The sequence below is a fragment of the Panthera pardus genome, unplaced genomic scaffold (genome assembly GCF_024362965.1).
Source record: "Panthera pardus isolate Hobbes unplaced genomic scaffold, ASM2436296v1 HiC_scaffold_6, whole genome shotgun sequence".
Lineage (NCBI taxonomy): Eukaryota > Metazoa > Chordata > Mammalia > Carnivora > Felidae > Panthera > Panthera pardus.
This window is the reverse complement of record NW_026526991.1, coordinates 65,134,205-65,155,356: the sequence shown is the minus strand read 5'-3', so window position 1 is coordinate 65,155,356 and position 21,152 is coordinate 65,134,205. Positions and strand designations below refer to the sequence as shown.

Genomic DNA, 21,152 nt, shown 5'->3' with positions numbered 1-21,152 from the left:
TGGAAGGGTGGTGGGGAACAGGTCAACTGCAGGTCTTGCTGGCTGGCAAGCGGCAGCGGCCAAAGGGGTGCCCTGTAGTGGCCCAGTTGGTTCTGAATTGGGTTCACGAGGGCAGGTCTGAATGGAAGGGAATGGGGGTCCCAGCCAACCTAGAGTGGGACAGTCCTCTATGTTCAAGAGTACCATGGTCCCATCCCAGCACTGGTTTTTAGTGACTGGGTTTTCTGTGGTTCTACTTGAGACTTCTAGATTTTCTGGTATAGAGGCTCCTTGGGCTTCAGCTTCCCTGGGGGAAGAAATCACAGGTCGAGGGTGTGGACTGGGGTCCTTAGTGCCTACAGGAGTTGGGACAGTTTCTCTGTCACTTTCTACTTCTGTGATCACCATCAGCAGTTTGGGAGTGTGACCAGGGCAAGGAGGGCAGCTTGAGGTCACAAACCCATGGGGCACTGTCTTTTACAAATCCCCACATCTGAGAAACAAGCCCCACTCTTCTTTCCTGTCCTCCTCCCCCAAGTAGGTCATTAAGGACTGAACAAGCATCTCCTACAGGCTCTTCCCCCAAGGAACCTTCTGCTCAGACATGTGTAGCCCCAGGGTCAAAGGCACACAGGCCAAGGCTTTCTGAAATGAGAAATGATATCTGCAGATATCTGAATATTCCAAAGGGGCCAGAGCAGGCTGCAGAGTCTTGACGATCAGATGTTCGATGGGCTCTCAAGTAAACATCAGAGGAGTCTCCCTGACAGGGAAATTTGCCAGTGGCTTGGCAGTGGCTTCCCTCAATCAATAATAGTATTCCCTAGCACTGGTACATGCAGTTTACAAATAAATGCCTTCACCCAAACTCTATCCGGCTTCACCCTTTTCCTTTCAACCCTTCTCAAAACACACTTTCTTTCCCCTCTACCCCCTTCCCTCTGCCCTGAATCTTTCTTTCAAAAACAGAGTCAAAGGCACTGCTGTGGACACTACTATACTGAGGATCCAGTGTATTTTGGTTTTGAGCAGCTGGGATTTGATTGCTTTTCAAATGAGATAGGCTTATTTGGAAAAATGATCTACATCTTTTTACTATAAAAGCTCTGAATTTAAAAAAAAAATCACTTCAGCAAATGTTTTTCATTTCTTTCTATAAAAAGAGTGGTTTTTAAAGGGATAGGAGGATCATGAGGCATGAGTTCTGCAGGAATGGGAATGAGGACTAGGCCACTCTTGATTTTAACAGGGGGTGACCTGGAAAAAGTGACAGGCCAAACCTAGGAGAGGCATTAGTTCAAACCCCTAAAGAGAGAAGACTGAAGATCTGCTAGACAAAGGAGAATGGCCATGGGCAAGGACAGTAACAACAAAAGTGAAAGTCTAGGCTAGGACCAAGTCTCAGAACTGAGGAGTTTCCCAGGACTCGGGACTTTTGGTGCTAACACTGGGAAAAACCCTGGGCAAACTGGGATGATTAGTCAGCCAAGGCCTGACTTAAGTCTTGGGTAGAAGTCTGAAGTATTTATTGGTCATCACATGAATGATCACTGTAATCCCACTGTAATTCCATATATTCAGGTAATTATGGTAGGTTACACCGCCTTGAATAATCATAATTAACACTAAAGTGGCCAGGGCAATATGGACTTACTACGTTCCAAACACCACTAACTGCTTTACACACATTATCGTCTAAACCTTACAACAACGCTGGAACATGGATCTCCTTTTATAGAAGAGGACGTAAATATGCTTGAGGTCACATGGATAGTAAAGGACATAACCGAGACCCACAACCAGCTTTGTGGTTGTCATACTTTGAAAGCCCTCGTTTTTTTCACCACCTCATGCTGCCTTCTCATCTGTACCAATTCGCTTAGGGCTACCTCCAACCCCCAACCTGCTTGAAAAAGCCTCCTGAATACTTCATTTTTAGTTTGGGTCAAAGGTCATGTCCACTGCTCCTAGGGCCCTTCAGCAATGACCTGGAGTAACCCTCTCGCATCTCACATTTGGAGACCCAAAGGAGAATCTTAAAGACAGTTTTCCAAAGGAATGAATCCCACCAGGCATCTCTCCCAGAATCCAGGACGTTTCCTTTGACTGCTCTCAGCCTGGAGTCTGGATCCTTTGAGTTCTGATCCCGAGTGCCCTTTCCATATCGTTCTCCTTCTGTTCCCCACCTGGCATTCTTTGCAGATCCCAGACATCCCCTTGGCTGCCTGTCCTTTCCCACACCATTGCCTGGGCTCTTCGTCTTGGCCTGGGATCTCCATTCCCATCTTCACTACGGCAACCTCACCCCTCCTAAGCAAATCAGAATGGGACTGTGTCCTCCCTTGTTGGTCCTGAGCCCTGGCCCCAGGGTGGTACTCACATGACAGAACATTGGGCAAAGGACAGGTAATCCACCAGCACATCCAGGCCTTTGTTCTCATCATTCAGAAACTCTCGCACCCACCTGCAGATAAAGGAAACATAGTGGAGGGGTCTGCTAAAGTGAGTCGAGGGTGAGGAGGGGCCTCTGACCCAACACCCACTCCTGAATCCTCTGGAACTTAGCACCAGGCTGGGAAAATGCTGAAGTTCAAAACCCATGGCAGACTCATCTACGGTCACATCACTGGCCTAGACCTCTGCTAGGTTGGGGAGCCAGGAATGGGGAAAGGTACAAGGCCTTCCAATACCATGTCAGCCAAACAAGCTTTCAGGAATCCTCTCCTAAATGGCAGGGACCTGACTCAATCATTTTCTGTGTCCTTGAGGTCTAGCACAACACTGGGTGCACTGTCCCTGCTTGATGTTTATTGGCAGAATTATGGGGAGGTGGGGAGGTTTATCAAGAGCATTTACCACAGGCCGCTGTGCAGAGCTATGCCTAATAACATCTCACAGGTCCCCAGTGAGTCTCAGTCAAAAGACAGGCGGGAGGGGTCAAAGAGAAATCTGGAACAGAGACATGGTGGGCCAAAGGGGCCGTCCACCAAGTTCAAGGAAAGATATTTGGGACCATAGTGAGCAAAGAGAGATATGTGGGGATTCTGTGTTTAGTTAGGGTGAGTTTGGCAGAATAGGAAAAGGATGGGGGAATAGTCAGGGACTCAAGTAATTCTAGAATGGCTATGACCACTCAGAGCCAGACTGAGGACTCAGGCCCCTTCAGCCAGAGAGGCAGGAACGAGGACAACAAAGATCCTAAAGACAATGGACCAGGCATTTCCATCCTTCTGACTTCAGGCCTCTTGGCCTAAGATATCCCTGGAAGGAAATTCAAGAGCCGATCCCAGGAACACTGTTACAGGACAGGTTCATTCCACAGCACAGAGAGATATAAAACTCTCAGGACAAAACCCTGACTCTCCTGAGCGTTCTGTTCCCTTGGATGTCTGGGGCTCTTTACAGGCCAGCTATACCCCACAGCCCTGCAAAGCCGCGTCTCCCCCACGGCTGGAACACCAGCGCCATGTTTGCTGGCCACACCCTGGGTTACAGTGAGAGGCTGGGCCAGAGCACCAGGCTCAGCTGAGGCTGACTGACACCGGAGCTGCCTGAAGTTAGCTTCCTCTCTGGGGGCCGACAGGCCTCCCGTTTCCTGTCTGTCTGCTCTCCAGCTCCCCACCCCCTTCTCATTTCCTGTCTGAGTCTACACTGCTATTTTCGGGATCTTGACACTTTGAGGAGAGGTTAAAGGGCACTTCGGCAAGGGAGAGAAACCAATACAAACCAGAGAGAGGAGGAGCTGGTGAGGCTCTGGAATCCCACTTCCCAGCCTGCCCCGCTCCAGGGCCTGAGTTCCCATTGGGCTGCCCCTGCACACCCAGCTTCGGCAGGCCCTCGGGCTGATCAGGCTATGACAGAAGCAGGATCCTCCTCTCCCCACCTTGCCCTGGGCTCCTACTGCCCTGGAGCACTCACACCCCAGCCTGACAAACTCTTCCTGCCCAGAAATCCAGGAAGGAGCCTGGCCCTCCCCACATGATTACCACAGCCTGGCCCGTCCCCACAGACAACAGGAGCTCCTAAAATGCCAGACACTATGCTCTTCCCTGGGAACCAAGGGCCAGGTCCAGACCTCTGACTTGTGTGCCAACTGCCAAGAGGCCCCAGGCCTGGGAACCGTGCTGCTCTGGCCCCAGCCCCTGGCCAGTGGCCAGAGAGGCAGGCACCAGGTAGAAGGGGTGAGCAGAAGGGAGTGTCGCACACTGCTCTGCGGCCCTCTCCGGAGAAGAACGGGCCCCCATCCTCATGCAGCTAGACTTACTATGAAAGAAAGGAGGGCCTGAGAGGGAGGGGAGGGGAGGGGAAAGGAGGAGAAGGCCCTGTGGTAGGGTGCCGGGTGGTAGGTGGGATTGGGAGCTGCCATCTGTTTCACTCTTGCCCTCACACACAGGGTAGCTGACGAGGCCCTGTCACTCCCTGTGCGAGGATTTACCAAATAAAGCCGGAGGTTTAGTTTCCTAGCATGTCAGCTTTCATTCCGGTTCGTGGATGAGGTGTAGGAGCCAATTCTGGCCACCAGGCACAGCTCCGAGGCCAGGAACTATCCCTTTCCTGTTCTCTCCTGTGCCATTTCCCCTGTGATGGCTGCAGCAGCTGGCTACAAACAGGTAGCCTCTATAAGAGCCCCAGGCAGACTCAGCCTGGGGTGAACAAGTGGGCGGCTGTTGCGGACAGAGGGGGAAATGCAGATGATGTCATCTGGCTCATTCTACCTCTGCTCTCAGGAAGCCCAGGACCCTGGAGATGGCACCTGCCCAGCCACTCCACCCCCACCCCAGGCTCAACTTCTCACTCATGCAAGCTCTCAACATTTGTGCCAGGCCCTTCCATCAGGATTGTAGCCCTGCCTGCAGTCCAACATCAGGTATCCCTCACTATCCTTTGTGTACACACACACATACACACACACACATACACACACACACACACACACACACACACACACACACACCTTTCTCTCTCTCTCTCTCTCTCTCTCACTTTCACTACATATACTCTGATTGGTTATGATTTTATAAAACTGAGACCACTGCCACCTTTCATTGTCCCTCAGGCATTAGCCTTCTGCCTGTTTAGCAAGTTCTGGTTTCCCACTCAGAAACTAGAAAACAAGACTCACGAAGTTCCCAGGGGCCCCATCAATAGGTTGGCAGTACCAGGGTCTGTAGATACAGAAGACATTCAACTCCTCGCCCCCACTGCCTTAGATCTTCTTCCTTGGTGCACTAGGAAGCTTCTTCTGCTTATGAACTAAGATTGTCTTGTAATCAAGAAAATAATCTTCTGGGCACCAAACAGTCCAGGAACGAGGTCTCAGCTACCCGATGTAATATGCTCCCCCATTCCTAGCATTCTCTGGGCCTCCCTTGGCCCAGCCCCAGGCCACAGGCAGACTCTAGTCTCAGCTGCTATGGGAATGTCTTCTACTCAAAGCCACAGGCTGAAGACCCCAGGAGAGGCCCCAAGCTTGCCAGCAGCATCAGTCAGCAGCTGGCAGAGCTGAAAAGGAGAAAAGCCAGAAAAAGAACAGTCTGAAGCTCTGAGGAACCAAAGCCATTCAAGGGGCAACTGTCCCTGATGGCAGGGAAGTAAACAGGCAAACCATCCTCAGAAGACACCAGATCCTGATGGCCGATTCGGACTCACCCAATGTGGTTGGTACGAAGTGAGATCTCCAGCTCCCTCAGTACTTTGGTTGACTCCTGAACTCTCCTCCTGAACTTCTGTAAACATGGAATTTCCTGTCACTATTGGAGGCCCCCAATCCAACTTTGCAGTACAAACAAAAGGGGTAGAAAAGGAAAAGGAAGGGATACAAGAGAGCGGTTATAAGCCTTCCCTCTGTTATTAGCCAGCCACTCCGGACCCATGGCCTCCAAACCCAGCAACCAAAGTCCCATTGCTCAGAAGCAAATGTCCCACCCTGAGTCAAAATGTTTGCGCCCCAAACCCCATAGGACTGTAAGGGACAGCAAGGGGGGGCCTCCCTGCCTCACACTTCACCTTCCGAGTTACGCTGGGGTCCAAGAAGCTCTGGAGTTTCTGGATGTAAGTGTGGGGAGGATTCTTCACCTGGAACCGTTCCTGTGAGGGAAACACACGTGTGCGCACAGACACCCAGAGTTCTGAGGAGAGTGCTGAGGAAGTCAAACACTCATGGTGTCCAGTGTGAGGGGACCAGCCTCCTAAAGTCGTCACCTGGCCCTTAATATCACCTAAACCATAGGTTCTCTTCCTTATTTTCAGGTGCTTCCCATCTATTGCCATCTTCCCCTTCTCCAATTAGTGATCTCTGAGCCTAAAATATTTTTCTATGCTGAAAATTATTTTAAGAGCCTGCTGCTTGATAAGATGTGGGGATTACAGAGCTGAGAATAGCACCCAAAATAAAGATACAATTGAGAAATGGTGCCCACTGCCTAGCTAACTGATGGGCTGGGATTAGGAAGGCCACGGAGAGAGGAGCTAGGCCTTGCAGAATGCAGCTTCCTCAGCCCTGAAACCCAGACTTGGGACCAGACTGGCGTCACAGTACTAACACATTCAGGGCTGCAAACACACTTTCTGTTCCTTGCCCAGGCCCCGGGCCCTGACAATTCAGGCAACCTCAAATGCTGAAGCCTGCTTTTGGTGAGGTCATCCCCCGATCCCCTTCCACACAGGGCACAGGACCATACCCTCCCCATTTTGGCCCAACCCCCACATCTGACCCAAGAGAAAACTCAGGGAAAACTCTTAAGCATTCTGGTCCTGTTAGGGCCTTCACAACTGAGATATCTGAAGAGTTGGTGGGGGGCGGGAGGGGGGAGGGGCTGCAGAGGGTCCAGGAGAACAACATAATGTTAGGAAATAGAAACTAAACACAAAATGAAAGAAAAAAGAAAGGTTTGAGAAATGCTGAAATTATGTGACCTAAAAAAGACTGGAGACATTATCAATTAAAGAAACTCAGTACCAACCGGCTACTGTTCTGCAACCCCCAAGCTGACCATGCTCACCAGCTCCGCTTAATGCAGAACACATGGAAATGGGCCTTCCCTGGAGAGGAGAGGACTTGGGCTAGGCTCTCTGAAGCATAATTCTACCAGAGGTCAATGATTTGGGAGACAGTGGAGCATAATAATAGCACAGATGGAGTTGGCTCCAAGTGACAGGCAAGGTACTGAGCCTTGGGGTTCTTCATCCGTAAAACATAACAGTGCCTTCCTTGAGGGTTTTTGTGAGGACTAAACGAGATACTTCAGTATATGTAAAGTCCTCGGTCCACAAGAAGTACTTAATAAATGTTAGCTATTATGACTCTGCTCAGTGCTTGAAAAGAAATAATAAATTTGTGACAAGGCTGAAGACAAAGTGCTGGGTAAGCTCGTGGCCTACATCCTGCACCAGGTGCTTTCATACCCCAGGAGGTAAGGAAGTAAAAGTGGACTCTCCTGGCTGTGCAGACAGGCCCATCTGAGTTCAGAACCTCATGGCCTGTGGTCTCCAAATGTGAGCAAGGGAAAGAACCAGGCCATGGGTGTTGGTTCTTGGTTCTGATAATCTCTATGTTCTCTTCCAGCTTGAAACACCATTCATGTTGGGGAGCTTTCCATCCTCACGTTCTGAGATTTGGGAACAGAAGACTAGGGGGCTGAGTCTTCTCATTCCTAGAGGCCTGTAAATAATGAGAAAAGGCAGGTCTAGGGCAGAGTGAGAAAGAAACGGTCCTTCGGTCTACCCTGCCAGGCAGAGCCCTCATCCTGAGAAAAGGCAGAAACAGGGTCTGTGGGGAAAACTACTCCACTCCTCTGCAGACAGACAGACAGCTAGACTTACACAAACTTCCTCAGGCTCCTGCCCATCAGGAAGAAATCAAGACAGCTCTTTGTAGGAGTTAGAGAGGAACTTGGCCTACCAGCCCGGTCTCTGTTGGGAGCATCCTCTTGGAACAGAAAGCGAGCATGAACCGAGGTGAAGCCCAGGCCAGAGTTTCTCGAGGGACCCCAGGGCTATGGTCAGTGCCTTTGGCCCTGCTGCCTTGTCCAGCCCAAGACACAACCCCTGCTTCTGGACCTGCCCCAAACCTCATACCTGGTCACAGATCAGATCCCACTTCTTCTCATTGTCATACTGCCGCAGGAGCCGGGCCTTGTCAGGAGGCAGGTTCATGGAGCTCTGAGGAGAGAACCTGAGTCAATGGGCTGAAAGCTCCCTGCACCCAGAGAAGAGAAAGGCTGGAGCATGCATACCTTTTCCCTCCTGGACCCCCCAGCTTCACCCTGACACTCTGTGGTTGATAAGGAAGGCTCAGAGAGGCAGGGCAGTCCATCTGCCTCCCCTTCATATTTAATTCAGTTTGGTTGAGCAATGTTTTCCAATTTAGTGAGCCGAGATTAACTTTATTTTAAAATGAAAACAGATTAAAATAGAATAGGCTAGAAGATACCAGAATTAACTGCAATGTTTCATGAAACTTTTGTTTCTTTCATGTCTTAAGTAATTTCATATATATATGCACACACAGAAGTCAGGCCATAACATGTGTTTCTTAACATGGGACAAGGCAAAAAAGTTTGAAAGCCACCTGTCTAAAGCAACACATTTTTTTTTTTTAATGTTTATGTATTTATTTTGAGAGAGAGAACACAAGTGGTGGAAGCACAGAAAGAGAGGGAAAGAGAGAATCCCAAGTAGGCTCCACACTGTCAGCACAGAGCACAGCATGGGGCTCAAACTCACGAACTGTGAAATCATGACCGGAACCGAAATCAAGAGTCAGATGCTCAACTGACTGAGCCACTCAGGCGCCCCTAAGACAGCAACTTTCTTTTTTTTTTTTTTTATTTATTTTTGGGACAGAGAGAGACAGAGCATGAACGGGGGAGGGGCAGAGAGAGAGGGAGACACAGAATCGGAAACAGGCTCCAGGCTCCGAGCCATCAGCCCAGAGCCCGACGCGGGGCTCGAACTCACGGACCGTGAGATCGTGACCTGGCTGAAGTCGGACGCTTAACCGACTGCGCCACCCAGGCGCCCCTAAGACAGCAACTTTCAATCTGCTTTTCCCCCTCAGCCTGAGGGATGGGTGGCCTTCCTGCATGGTGCACAACCGAGGGTGAATCCTGAACCAGCCACAGCCCATGTAGATGCTACGAGTCTACCCCTTTTCCCCATACTGGGATACAAATGCATGAGAAGGACCTTAGCATGAAGATAACTGCTCATTTTTCTAAGGAAATAATTTACACAATTTCAGTACTTTAATCATTAATAGCAAATTACTTGTGACATACCTTCCAATTAATTAAGACACAATAAAATGTCCCACCCCCTTACTGAAAGACACTCTAACCTAGACTATGGAAGGGACCAGGAGTCATTTTCTTTTGCTCACTACTGTTTGCTAAATGAATAAAGAAAGAATAAAGAGTGAGGGAAGCCCAAGGCACCCATGGTCTATCCCCACACAGGCTAACAGTCCTACCTTCCCCTCCTTTACCCCCATCCAGTCAAGCTTCTCTTCTAACCAGCGTGGCTGCCTTTGTTGGAGGTCATAGCCCTTGCCTCTAAAGGCAGATCATTGCACCTGCCCCCCACCCCATATTCCTGAATCAAATATGATCTCTTACCTGAAGTACCACGGCTGTTTGATAACCCACAGGACTTCCCACAAATCTGACTTCTTCCCCCAGCACGCTGCAGGCCACCTGAAAGGCCTTCCTCTCATCTTTCTCTCCCTTACTTACTGCTCCAAGTTCAGCTCTAACTCCCTGGTCACCCAAGCGTGACCACTGGGTTACATCTGCCCACTCCTTGACATCCTCATCCCCGGGGACACAAAATGTGTGCACCCACGATCCTCGGGAGTCACACAGGCCCTGCATTATTCCAGAAGAGTGGGAGTATCCTGGGAGTCGGCCCTCCATATTCTAAGAAACTGAAAGAAAAACCTTAAATATCATTTATTTCTGTTAGATTTATCTATTATGTATTTATCTACACACATACTATTAAACTAGTTATACACTCTCTTAACCCCTAAAGGACTGTGTCTATTCATATGGTCTCCAACCCCTGATAATGTCTAATACCATGATAGGCACCTAGTGGAGAGTAAGTGGATGGTAAACCTAAGGTTAAGACATCCTGGTTCTGAGTAATGGGCCCAGCTCCACTACACTTCAAAAAAGGAGTACGGTTGGGATTTTTGCTCAGTGTTTAGGAATATCAAAATGCGGCAGGGGAGAGAAGAAAGAAGGGGAAGAGGATCACCCATCATACCCCTCCTCATGGTTTCTGCTGCCCTGCTAGTCTGCCTGAACTCCTGCAGGAAAGAGGGGCTAATCAAATCCCCCTGCTGCTGATGCAGTAGGGATGGCTGGCTGGGCAAATACAATCCCGAATGTTCTCTCTGCAACTCCTAGGCTAAGGGCCAATATCAGCATGTCTGTGTGGAGAAGAGGACAGGGGCAAGAGGCCACAACAGAACAGAGACCCAAAGGTTGAAGGTGAGCTCAGACCAATGTCTCCCTCTTAACCACAGCCAGGCTGCTGCTAGCTAAGCCTAGGTGAGACCAGAGCAGAAACAGACCTCAGGCCTAGTTCTGGTTCTGTGTACATCTTGAGCACTTCATTGTCTTCTGCCTGTTTCTCCTAAGTCTATGCCATGGAAATAGAAAATAGTTGTCTCCCCTGGAAGAAAGTGACTGGCGGAGAAGGCGGTGCGGGGTGGGGTTGCTGCTACTGTAGCAGACATCACATCCTGTCTACACCAACTTCCTCAGCCACCCACTATCAGCTGCTGTGGCCTCGCGCATTCCCACCTCCCCAGGTGAACTGGGGAGGAAATGTCTGGTGCCCCCAGGGCTTCGGAGGCAGAACAAAGTCACCCCCTTTGGGAACCCTAGCCTAAGAGCCTGGAGGAGGCACCTCAGGGACCTGGTAAAACTTTAGATGCCCAAGAGAGATGGCCTTCCGGAGTACGGACACTGGTGGCAAAAGCATGAATCAGCTGTGACCACAGGCCCACAGCCTCCAGTCTAGAGCTTTGTGTGGCACTTTCTAGACAGTGATGCTGTCTCTGCTTCTCTGCTTCTGTGGGGCCCAAGTGTGATGGGGAAGGAAGTGGGTGGGGGAATTCCCTCAGCCTCCAGCACTCCCACAAGAAATCAGTCCCCGGCTGCGGGGTGGGAGCCACCCACCATGGGTTTCTCTCCTTGCCAGACAAAGGCATTAGGGCTTCTGACTCTAATCGATAACGTGTGTGAGTCCAGCAGGCTTCTGACGTCTTGAGGAAGGACAACTTCCTGAGTTCCGGGGACAGCCAGGGAACAAACCTGACATGTTCCGGTCTCAAAGGTGTGTTTCCTTGACATTTTTGTTCAGTGGTTCCACAGAGACTGTGGGCTCTCTTAAGGCAGCAGCTAGGCTAAATTCTTGCTAACTCTTCACTGAAACCCTTGCTGAACAGAAAGGGGGTGCAGCTGTCTTGGAACAGAGGCACCAATTGTGGAGTCAGAGAGCCCAAGATCAACTTTGGGCTCTTCAAAGCTCATCCATAAAACAGAGATAATCTCACTACTTCACAGGATTTTCTGAGGATTAAATGATAAATATTTTATGTCCATATGTGTCTGGAACACTGTGGGTGTTCAACAGTTTCGTTCCCCTTCCTCTTGAGAACCCGGTGTAATGTTCTAACATCCCAAGGACCCCTCTTGGCTTCTCGGTCGTCTCTATCTCTGCCTCTGTCCCTCCTTCAGCACTGCTTCTCAATGCTTGGGACAGAGTAATCCTTTATACCTACCCCCACCCTCTCAGCCCTCCCATCCCTAAGACTAGGAGACAATTATATACCAACATCCTTGAGGAGGGAGGGGGAGACCCCAGAGAGATGTAAGGAGAAGGGGAAGATGAACTCACACCGAAAGCAACTCTGAGACTAGTTCCTAAATCAGAGCAACCAGCCAGAAATCTAATAATAAAAACCTATAACGGGAAGCAGCAGAAAGGGGTGGGTCTGATGCTTCTCCGGCAGGGCTGGTCTGGTTGACTGCCAGTTGGAGGTCAGGCACAGAGCCCTGATCAGTGCCTAACCCCCTCCTGGGTTCTGTGAGAGCAAGGGCTCAGTCCCTCCAGCAAGGCTTCCTGACTCCCCACCCACCCCCTGTCAGCCCCAGTGAAGCCAAGGAGGAATGAGGGGGCTCTGGTCACAGAGGTTCCCTTCCCTTTCCTGCTCTGTACCCCTAGCCAGTTAGCCCCTCCTCATTTCCTTCCCATAGCAGGGGAAGGGAAATGCCGGTGGGGTTGGAGTTTCCTTTGAAGGTGTGGGTCTTGCTCTGGGACTCACCCCTGACTCTGTCAGTCTCCTTGGGCCGGGTCTGGGGAAAACCCAACAAACAGAAATAGGAAGGACCAAAAACTCCTGTTTCTGTTGGTCCCAGTCAATCATGATAAATCTTAGGAACAGAGACGAACGCTGGCCCAGCTCCTCTGAGAGGCATGAAGAGGGATGTCTGAAATTTTCCTGCGAAGGGGATTCTGGAGTCTTTAGGGAAGGCAGGTAGGGACTGTTTATTCTGAGCAAATATAGAATGTGGGCTGGTTTTCTCAGTGTTTTCCCTCTCAGAACCACCTCCCACCAAGTGCCTTATGGCTGACACTTCTCCCAAGTATGGTAGCCCCAGTCCCTGTGCTCAGTCCATGGAGGGTGGGGAGTCTGAGAAGCTGAATCTAGAACTTCCCCAGAGATTAAGTGAAGCACTATCCTGGGCACCACATGCTGCCGAGCCCCTGGCCACAGCTGCCAACAAGTCCTCTTAGGCACCCACAGATCAGCCCATTACACAGATGGGCAGAGATAGAATATGGTGAGGAGGCACAAGGTTTGGGAGCCCAGGAGACTGCTGTAGGAGGAGCTGGAGCACTGCGTTCCCGCCCTGTGTTCCCGCCCTGCGTTCTCTCACAAACCAACAACTCTGCCCAAGCCAACAGCAAAGCAAGCAACACCAGGCACAAAGGCCCAACCCCAGCTGCCAAAAGGACAGAGCACTAGGAGTGGCCCAGCCTGCCCTCCACGTATCTCTACTGGTGGGCAGCAGCCACAGCTGTGGCCAGCCGGGCATCGCTCCCAAAGGGCAAGAGCCCAAGGAGGTGGGAGGTACCAGCTCTGCCGCCTCAGCCCCCTTGGCGGCCACAGCCAGCCCTGCCGCAGTAGCAGCTCCCAGACAATGAGAGTTATTTTCAGCCAGCGCTTTAACACAAGCCAGCTGGCCAGTGTGCAGGGCGGGAGCCCTCCACCCAGCCCGCCCAGACGGCAGGCAGGCAGGCCGGTAGCCCAGCCCACTGCCTACGCTGCTGCTGCTGCCGCCTCTGCGTCACTGTTTATCTTCTTTCAGGACAGCTCCTCCTAAACTCCCCACCCCCAAACTACAATCCTGTCAAAAAGAAATAAAAAGTCAAACTAAAAATCAGAGTTTGATCAAAGATCCAAGAGCTAAAGGGAAGAAGGTCCGGAGCAGCCCCTCTACAGCCCCCCACTTTTCCCCAGTCCCGTAACTGGTGGGAGTAGTGCAGGGGAGGAAACAAACGGATAGGAGGCCAGGTCTCACTGCAGCCCTTACGGACCAAACCAACTTGAGCCTGGTTTTGCTGTCAAGTGGGAGACTGCTCTCCTTGCCTCCCTCCCATCCTCTTTCCAGAACTCAGGTATGGAGATAACACTTGAGACAGCCTGGAATGAAATGGAGTCAACTGTAAAAGGTTCTGGGAGAAGAACCGTGTCCTGTGGCAGGAAAGCAATCACAAGATGGATTCAGGACACTTGGCTGCAGGGAGAGGTGGGGGTGAATGCTTCACTCAGCCCCCTGCACATGGGAGAATTCGAGGATAAGAAGAGGTGCATTCTAGGCCTCCAGCCCTGGTGCTGCCTCAGGAGTGCAGTTCGCCTCTGTTCCTCATCGTCCTCGGGCTGCAAGCTCCGGCAGGGAGCTCAGGCTGCAGACATGCAACACATCTCTAGCCACACACAGCTTCCTCTAGGCCCGAGCTGCCCTATCACACTTAGGGGAAATTTGCTGGGGCACCTCACGACAGAGGACATCAGAAAAGTAGGTGCTCCTCGACTAAATGTTTGTACTGGGTAGGTGTAGCTTTCTGGTTTTGTTTCCTTGGAGCTATCGCTCTGGGGATGAGCTGCCAGGGGAAGGCCAGCTTTCACAGGCTTGGAGCCCTGACCGGAGAACGTGCTTCTGTGGTCACTGATGACTCTATAACCAGAAATGACTTGCTGAGCAGTTATGGGCCAAGTCCCTGGGCAGCCTGGAGGAAAAAGAGATGGGTTCACCAGATGTCTCAGGCTGAGCTCTGCAACTCACACCAGGGAAGTCAGAGGAAGGAGAGGCCCTAAAAGGCCAGCATCAATCAAAGAGGTAGCTTTTTCCAAATATAACCGTACCCCCAAGGCCTCTTCCTAACCCTGGAGGACCTTTAGATTCGACCCTGGAAGGCAAAGGAAGTTGGCCACATCCCGAAAGCCAGCAAATCCCCAATTCCACCTCTGCCACACTGTTGGCCTCACAACTGATGTCACGTAACCTGGCATCCAGACGCCAGCTGAGGACATCCCTTATGGCCTATTCGGTCAAGGAGCACACAAGCTCAGATAGGGGAACTCATGTTAGCTCTTCCCAACAGAGCCCCCAGGCCCTAGCTAAAAAGCTACTGCCACAGCAACTTGATCTGTCTGCTGGCTCCTCAGCCCCTCCTCGCGGTTAGCCAGACCCACACACTCCCCAGTTACGCAGAATGGAAACTATTCTGCTGGGGGCAGCTAGATTTCCAAAGCTAAGGAGGTTTGAGACAGAGAGCCTCACATTCTCCCTGTGGACAGCCAAGGTGCCCCCTTCTCCTCATGATATTCTGCCCTCCTGCCTGGGGAGCCCTGATAGGCAGCGCTACCTCTCAGAGGACACAATACTTACATCCCACAAAGGGCATTTTCCTCTCTCTCCCCAGACCACAGCCTGTTACTTACCAAGACTCAACGCACATCCCTCCCAGGGCCTCTCATCCATACCTTCCCTTCCATTCCCACTATCACCATCAGATAGGCCCTTATTGTTTACTCCCGACCCTCTGGGATAACCTTCCAGCTAGCATCCCTACTTTCAGCCCTCCTTCTCCTCCAACCTGCACATGGATGAAATTTCTCAACTTCTCAGCAACATAAGATAAACCATGTCTCTTCTCAAACAAGATATCTTCTCTCACTTCTTATCATTCACAGAAGAAAACCTGAACTTTGGCATGCTGCTCTTAACATCTTAAACTAAGAAAGAGATTCAGAGGTGGGATTCTGCCTGGGTTGGCTCTGGCATCTCTGACCAGCCTTGTCCTCTCCTGGAACAGCCACTCTTGCTTGTAGTTGGAGTTGCTTGTAACTGATGTTTCCCCAATCTCCTGAATCCCTACCTCTTACTGACTCAAAATCCATCAGCTCCGTGACCACCCAGCCTAAAATAATCAGCCCCTCTTCCGAGCTCCAAAGCATAATCATATGTGAAAAATGATATGGCAGAGACCTGCTTGCTATGCCCCAACTTCTTCTCCTCATGTTCCTTAGTAATGAATCTCCAAATTTCAGGTGAGCAGTTGGCAGCCCAGCATTGATATATTTCTCATCTTCCTTTGCATTTAGGTATAGCTATGTGACCTGTGGGACATAAACAGAAGTAGTGTGTATGATTTCTGAGAGCTGTCATTAAAAGGAGGGAGCATACTCTTCTTTTCTCCTTTCTGCTTCCAGCTGGTTGAAATGCAGAGGTAATGGTTAGAACTTCAACAACTACTCTGGACCATGACGTGACCTTGGAAATGAAGTCCAGATGGGTGAAGCAACAAGAAAGAAAATACCTGGTCACTGATATCATGGATCTCAGCACAAATTAAATGTGTTCCATATAGTGTCTTTCATGTGTGTGTTTCCTCTACTCACAACTAGAACATGAATTTCTTGAGGGTAGGCATTATGCCTTTTCCTTTTTTGTTTTTTTTTTTTAAATCTTTATTTATTTATTTTGAGAGAGAGTGAGCAAGGGAGAGCCAGAGAGAGAATTCCAAGCAGGTTCCACACTCAGTGCAAAGCCCAGTGCAGGGCCCCATCCCACGACCATGAGATCACGACCTGAGCCAACACCAAGAGTCCGACGCTTAACCAACTGAGCCACCCAGGCACCCTGCCTTTTCCTTTTTTGAATCATGTGCAGGTGCTTAATAAGTAACTGATCCTGCTACTACCTCTCTACCACCAACTTCTTTTTTGGCCCTTGGTAATTTTTGGAGGGGATTATCCAACTTCTCACTACTGCCCTTTCTACTTCCGGGTTCTCTCTCCTATAATCTGCCTTCTACTGTAACACAAATCACTTTCTTTATATGCTGCAGCTCTCTCAGCAAGCTCCCACTCCTCATGCTGAGTTTAAACTCTGTCCTTCAGTTCATGTCATAAATCTGAGTCATTTCCCTGCCTTTCTCTATAATTAGACTCATCTTCTTACAGCCTGCTAGACCACAGGCTCCTGAGCACAGGGATCACCACCAGAGGGATCACTACCAGGTTGTTTACCACTGTAGTAGGTGCTCTATAAAGACTGGGCAACTTCAATTTCCCCATACATATACTCCTCTTCTTCCTAGATTTAAGTGTTCTGCTCCATGACACCCTAGAGAGATCATTCCAAACTGTCAGCCAAGCCTCTTCTTCTATTAAGAACAGGTGAAATCCCACCTTTTCTAGCAAATCTTTCATAAGTGAAAGTGGGAAGGTTACCCACCACCACCCCAACAGTGTCTCCACACATTTACTAATGCCTTTAAACATGTATTCATAGAGCTGTGATTTATGGCTAATGTCTCCTCACCCTTTCTTGGACATCCAATAAATATCCTATCACAACCTCAGAGCGTGGTTAAAGCGGCGAATGATGAGCCACACTGTCCTGGCATGAATCCTGGTTCTACCACTTACCAGTTATGTGGCCTTGAGAGAATTATTTAATCTCTATGAGATACAGATTCCTCATCTATAAAATGGAGGTAAAAATAGTATCTACTTCATAGGGTTGTTATGATGATTAAATAAGTTAACATATGTAAAGCATTTAAACCAGAAGCTAGATAGTAAATGTTACATATAATGCTAGTTACGTTTTTTGTTTGTTGGTTGGTTTGTTTGTTTGGGTTTTTTATTCAACGTTTAGCTGGAAAACAACTATATGCCAAGCACTAAGCTAGGAGCTGGGAATATAAAAATAAATAGGGCAGGATCCCTATATTCAGGAAGTTTACATCCCAAAGGGCAAGGTAGATAAGCAAACGAGGGTGAGTGTAGGCAGCACTACTGTGAAAAGCTGCACATGGGCTGTAGGAGCCCAGGGAGGCAACATCTAACTGGAGAGAGTGACCAAGGAAGGTTTCCTGGAAGAGATCCTATAGGATTTAGTCTTAAACATCAAGCAGGAAGGACTCAGGAAAAGGCAATGAAAGAGGGGAAGATGGTGATATTCTAGGCAAGGAAACAGCATCTCCATGACCTGGAAGCACAAAACATCATAAAAAGTCCAGAAGTCCCTAAGTGATTTGCCATAATGAAATGATGGTGTATAGGAGGAAATTACAGTAGGCAGGGAACAGCCAGAACATAAAGGGTCTTAGGAGCTAAGGTAAGTAGGTGGCTATGAATAGGATAATAATGATACTACTATTAAAATGAAAACAGTAATAATGACAAAAGCTAACATTTATTCACAGAACTGTGGTAAGAACTATATATGAATTATCTCACTTAAGTCTCACAACAACTCTATGAAGTTGGGACTAGCATTTTTCCCATTAAAAAAAAATATTTTGAGAGGAGAGCGAGCAGGGGAGGGGCAGAGAGCAAGTGAGAGAGAGAGAGAGAGAGAGAGAGAGAGAGAGAGAGAGAGAGGGAATCCCAAGCAGGCTCCACACTGTCAGCACGGAGCCCAATACAGACTCACGAAACATGAAATCATGACCTGAGCCAAAACCAAGAGTCAACTCTCAACCAAATGAGCCACCCAGGCACCCTGCATTATTCCCATTTTATAGGCGAGTTAGCAAAGGCTTGGAAGGGCTGTGGAACTTGCCCCAGTTCACAGAGCAAGTATGTGGTGGGGCTGGGATCTGGACCCAAGTCTGACTCCAAAGCCTGAGTTTGTAACCTCACACAATGAGACAATGAATTACATTAGCCCTTCTCTGTCCCTTTTCAAATTGTATGCATCCTTCAGGATCAATACAATCAACCTTCCTCATGGAACCTCCCCCAAACCACCCAGATTTCACACTCCTTCATCTGAACTTCCTTGAGGTTTTTTGCCCTTCACCTCCTATTGACAATCATATTCAGTTACACCTTCAACAACTCTAGTGTCCTCGATGTTATCACACACTGTGCCAACTGGAAGACGTGTGTTCCTTTGTGATAACTCCTACATATTTACAAAGAAAGGGGAAATTGCAATTGATAAACATCTACCCTAGGCCAGGTACTGTACTAGATCCTTCAACTACAAGATATCATGGAAAAATAACTTCTCTCTCATTTTGTTATTCACCTTTCACATTCTGTGTATTTCCCAAACTACATTGTAAGCTCCATGAGGGCATGGACTTTGCTTTGAACACGCTTTTCCTAAACAAAAATGTCTGGCACCCAGAACAAGTTTAATAGGTACGGTGGGCCACCCATGTGGACAGCGGAGGCCAGCTGGGGGCAGCACTCCATCTCACCCAGTACACTGGCGACGGACCAGGCTCCAGCTTTCCAGGAGTCTCATTTTAAATCCAGGAGCTTATTACCAAACCATAAAACTTAATGAATCCCTTCCTACTTCCAGACTGTATGTGGGAGGGGCATGACTCCTGCTTTATGGAAGGATAAACTGAGGCCCAACAAGGGCACACATCTGTCACAAGTCCTATGAGCTGGGGAGAGGCACTACAAGTCTTCTGTCTCTCCTTGCTTTCTCAATTGCTCTCAAATGGGGGTCTGTCCTCAGTGCTTCGGGGCGGAGGAACAATAACAACTCCGGTATGCTCTTGATCGAAGCTGTCTTCCCAACATTGTCCCCCTAATGCCTTTAAGGCCAGAGCTTGACAGAGGTGCCGTAGGTGCCCACACCCCAATTGCACCTTTGAGTGCCCCAGATTTTTTACATCTCATTTGACTGTCCAGCTAGGAAAAACACACACACACACACACACACAAACAAAACACAACATCTCTCAGAAGCCTTCTGACAGTTCCCACCCCATGACCCAAAGAGATCCTGAATCTTCTCTGCTTCTTGCGATGTCTGGCATCCTAACTGCCATATTCACTCAGGGCCACAGATGGGGAGGAGAATGTTACTGAGCACCTCTTGCATGCCAGGCACTTTTCTCACATAATCTCCCTTACCGCCTTCAATAACCACTGGAGGTAAATGTTATGCCTGTTTAATTGGTGAGAGAATTAAGAAGCTGAAACCAACTGGCTGAAGATCACACAGAACATGGCAAAACTCAGATTCCAATCCAGATATGTGGCCTCCAACATAACTTTTGCCAGGATGGCTTTTTCTACCATGTCTTGCCATCTCTTTACCAAAAAAATGAATAAATATAAATCTCCATTCTAACTTGGGAAGGTCCACCTGGATTTGTCTGACTGGCTTTGGTTGATTATTAAACACTGCTTCCCTGGCCAGCGTGACTGGGGTAAAACCAGCTAAACAAGGTACGTGTGCCAGACACCTAAAGTTCAAGACTTCTATCTCAGAGTAAGAAGGAGACCACACAGCGCAAAGAGACAAGGGAACTGCCTTCTTGGATACCACGTGGTGACAGTTCCCTCATATATGAATGGCATTTAAAACATTCAGAGTGCTATTGGAGCACCTGGGTGGCTTGGTTTCAGCTCAGGTCACGACCTCACGGTTCGTGGGATCAAGCTCCGCATCGGGCTCTATCTACCCTGGCAGCACAGAGCCTGCTTGGGATCTCTCTCCCTCTCTCTCTCTGCCCCTTTCCCCCTCTCTAAATATATACATGAACATTTAAAAAATAAATAAATACTCAGAGTGCTACAGATAACAGCGTGGGCTTTGAAATCGGGGATGACCTAGATGGAATCCTGGTACTTTTTATGAGACAGTGGAAAAGTTATTAAATTTCTTTGAACCTAAGTTTCTTCACCTATAAAATGTAGATTATAGTATCTACTTCTTATAAGAATTAAATGAAGGGATGAATGAATAAATGAAAAGGATTTTGCATGGTGCCTGGCACGGGAGAAGAGCTCTGTAAACAGTAACTGGGATGAGCAGCTCCAGGAGTTAACTTCTAAGCACCCATTCAAAATACAATTTCATAGCTTTATAATACATAAAAGTGGGGGGCACCGGGGTGCTCAGTCAGTTGAGTATCCAATTTCGGCTCAGGTCATGATCTCATGGCTTGTGGGTTCGAGACCCGCATCGGGCTCTGTGCTGACAGCTTGGAGCCTGGAGCCTGCTTCAGATTCTGTGTCTCCCTCTCTCTCTCTGCCCCTCCCCTGCTTGTGTTCTGTCCATCTCTCTATCTCTCAAAAATTAATAAACATTAAAAAATAAATTTAAAACAATTTTTTTAAATACATAAAAGTTAGACTATATAGAGTGGAACAGTATAGGTTAATATATCTATTTATACGTTTCTTAATTCTCTAGGTTAAAGCAGTTGCACACACTCCCCTTTGAAAGATAAGACCGAGACACCATCGGTCACCCAGGGGATTCACAGGAAAGCTGGGACCAGAATTCAGGGAGACACAAATGTGTCACTGACTAAGGCACCCTGCTGAGTGATCTGGAACAAGTCCTCTAACTTTCTGGAGATTTTGCTAAGCTGACTTTAGTGTTCCACCTTATCTCAAATCACTTCCCCATTGTCTCCTGACTTCCTCAGGTTAAACCTGTAGTGTGCAAACCTGAGGTCTGATTTCTACCACAAATCTCTATTTTTGGCCCCTTCAACTAACCACTCTTCCTAGCGAGTCTGTCCTCTCCTTGTGATAGTGAATACGTCCTAGTTGTTGTCCCTCCCAGTCACTTAAAGGGCTGTGCTGTCTGTGGGGATACAGAGAA

General features: G+C 48.9%; 1 protein-coding gene across 7 annotated transcripts in view; it reads right to left on the bottom strand.

Annotated features, from left to right (window-relative positions):
* FMNL3 (formin like 3) overlaps positions 1–21,152 on the bottom strand; it is a 53,846-nt gene that overhangs the window by 14,155 nt on the left and 18,539 nt on the right. For 4 of the 7 annotated variants that reach the window (XM_019419264.2, XM_019419266.2, XM_019419265.2 and 1 more), the window contains exons 1-5: positions 9,594–9,863; positions 8,056–8,139; positions 5,986–6,066; positions 5,629–5,705; positions 2,360–2,443 (exon numbers count right to left, since the gene is read on the bottom strand). In XM_019419264.2, the coding sequence (XP_019274809.2) occupies positions 2,360–2,443; positions 5,629–5,705; positions 5,986–6,066; positions 8,056–8,139; positions 9,594–9,848 (581 nt within the window). In that variant the 5' untranslated portion in view covers positions 9,849–9,863. Of the gene's footprint in view, positions 1–2,359; positions 2,444–5,628; positions 5,706–5,985; positions 6,067–8,055; positions 8,140–9,593; positions 9,864–21,152 lie in introns of those variants that run through there. The other 3 variants (XM_019419270.2, XM_019419271.2, XM_019419268.2) reach the window with 1 other exon arrangement.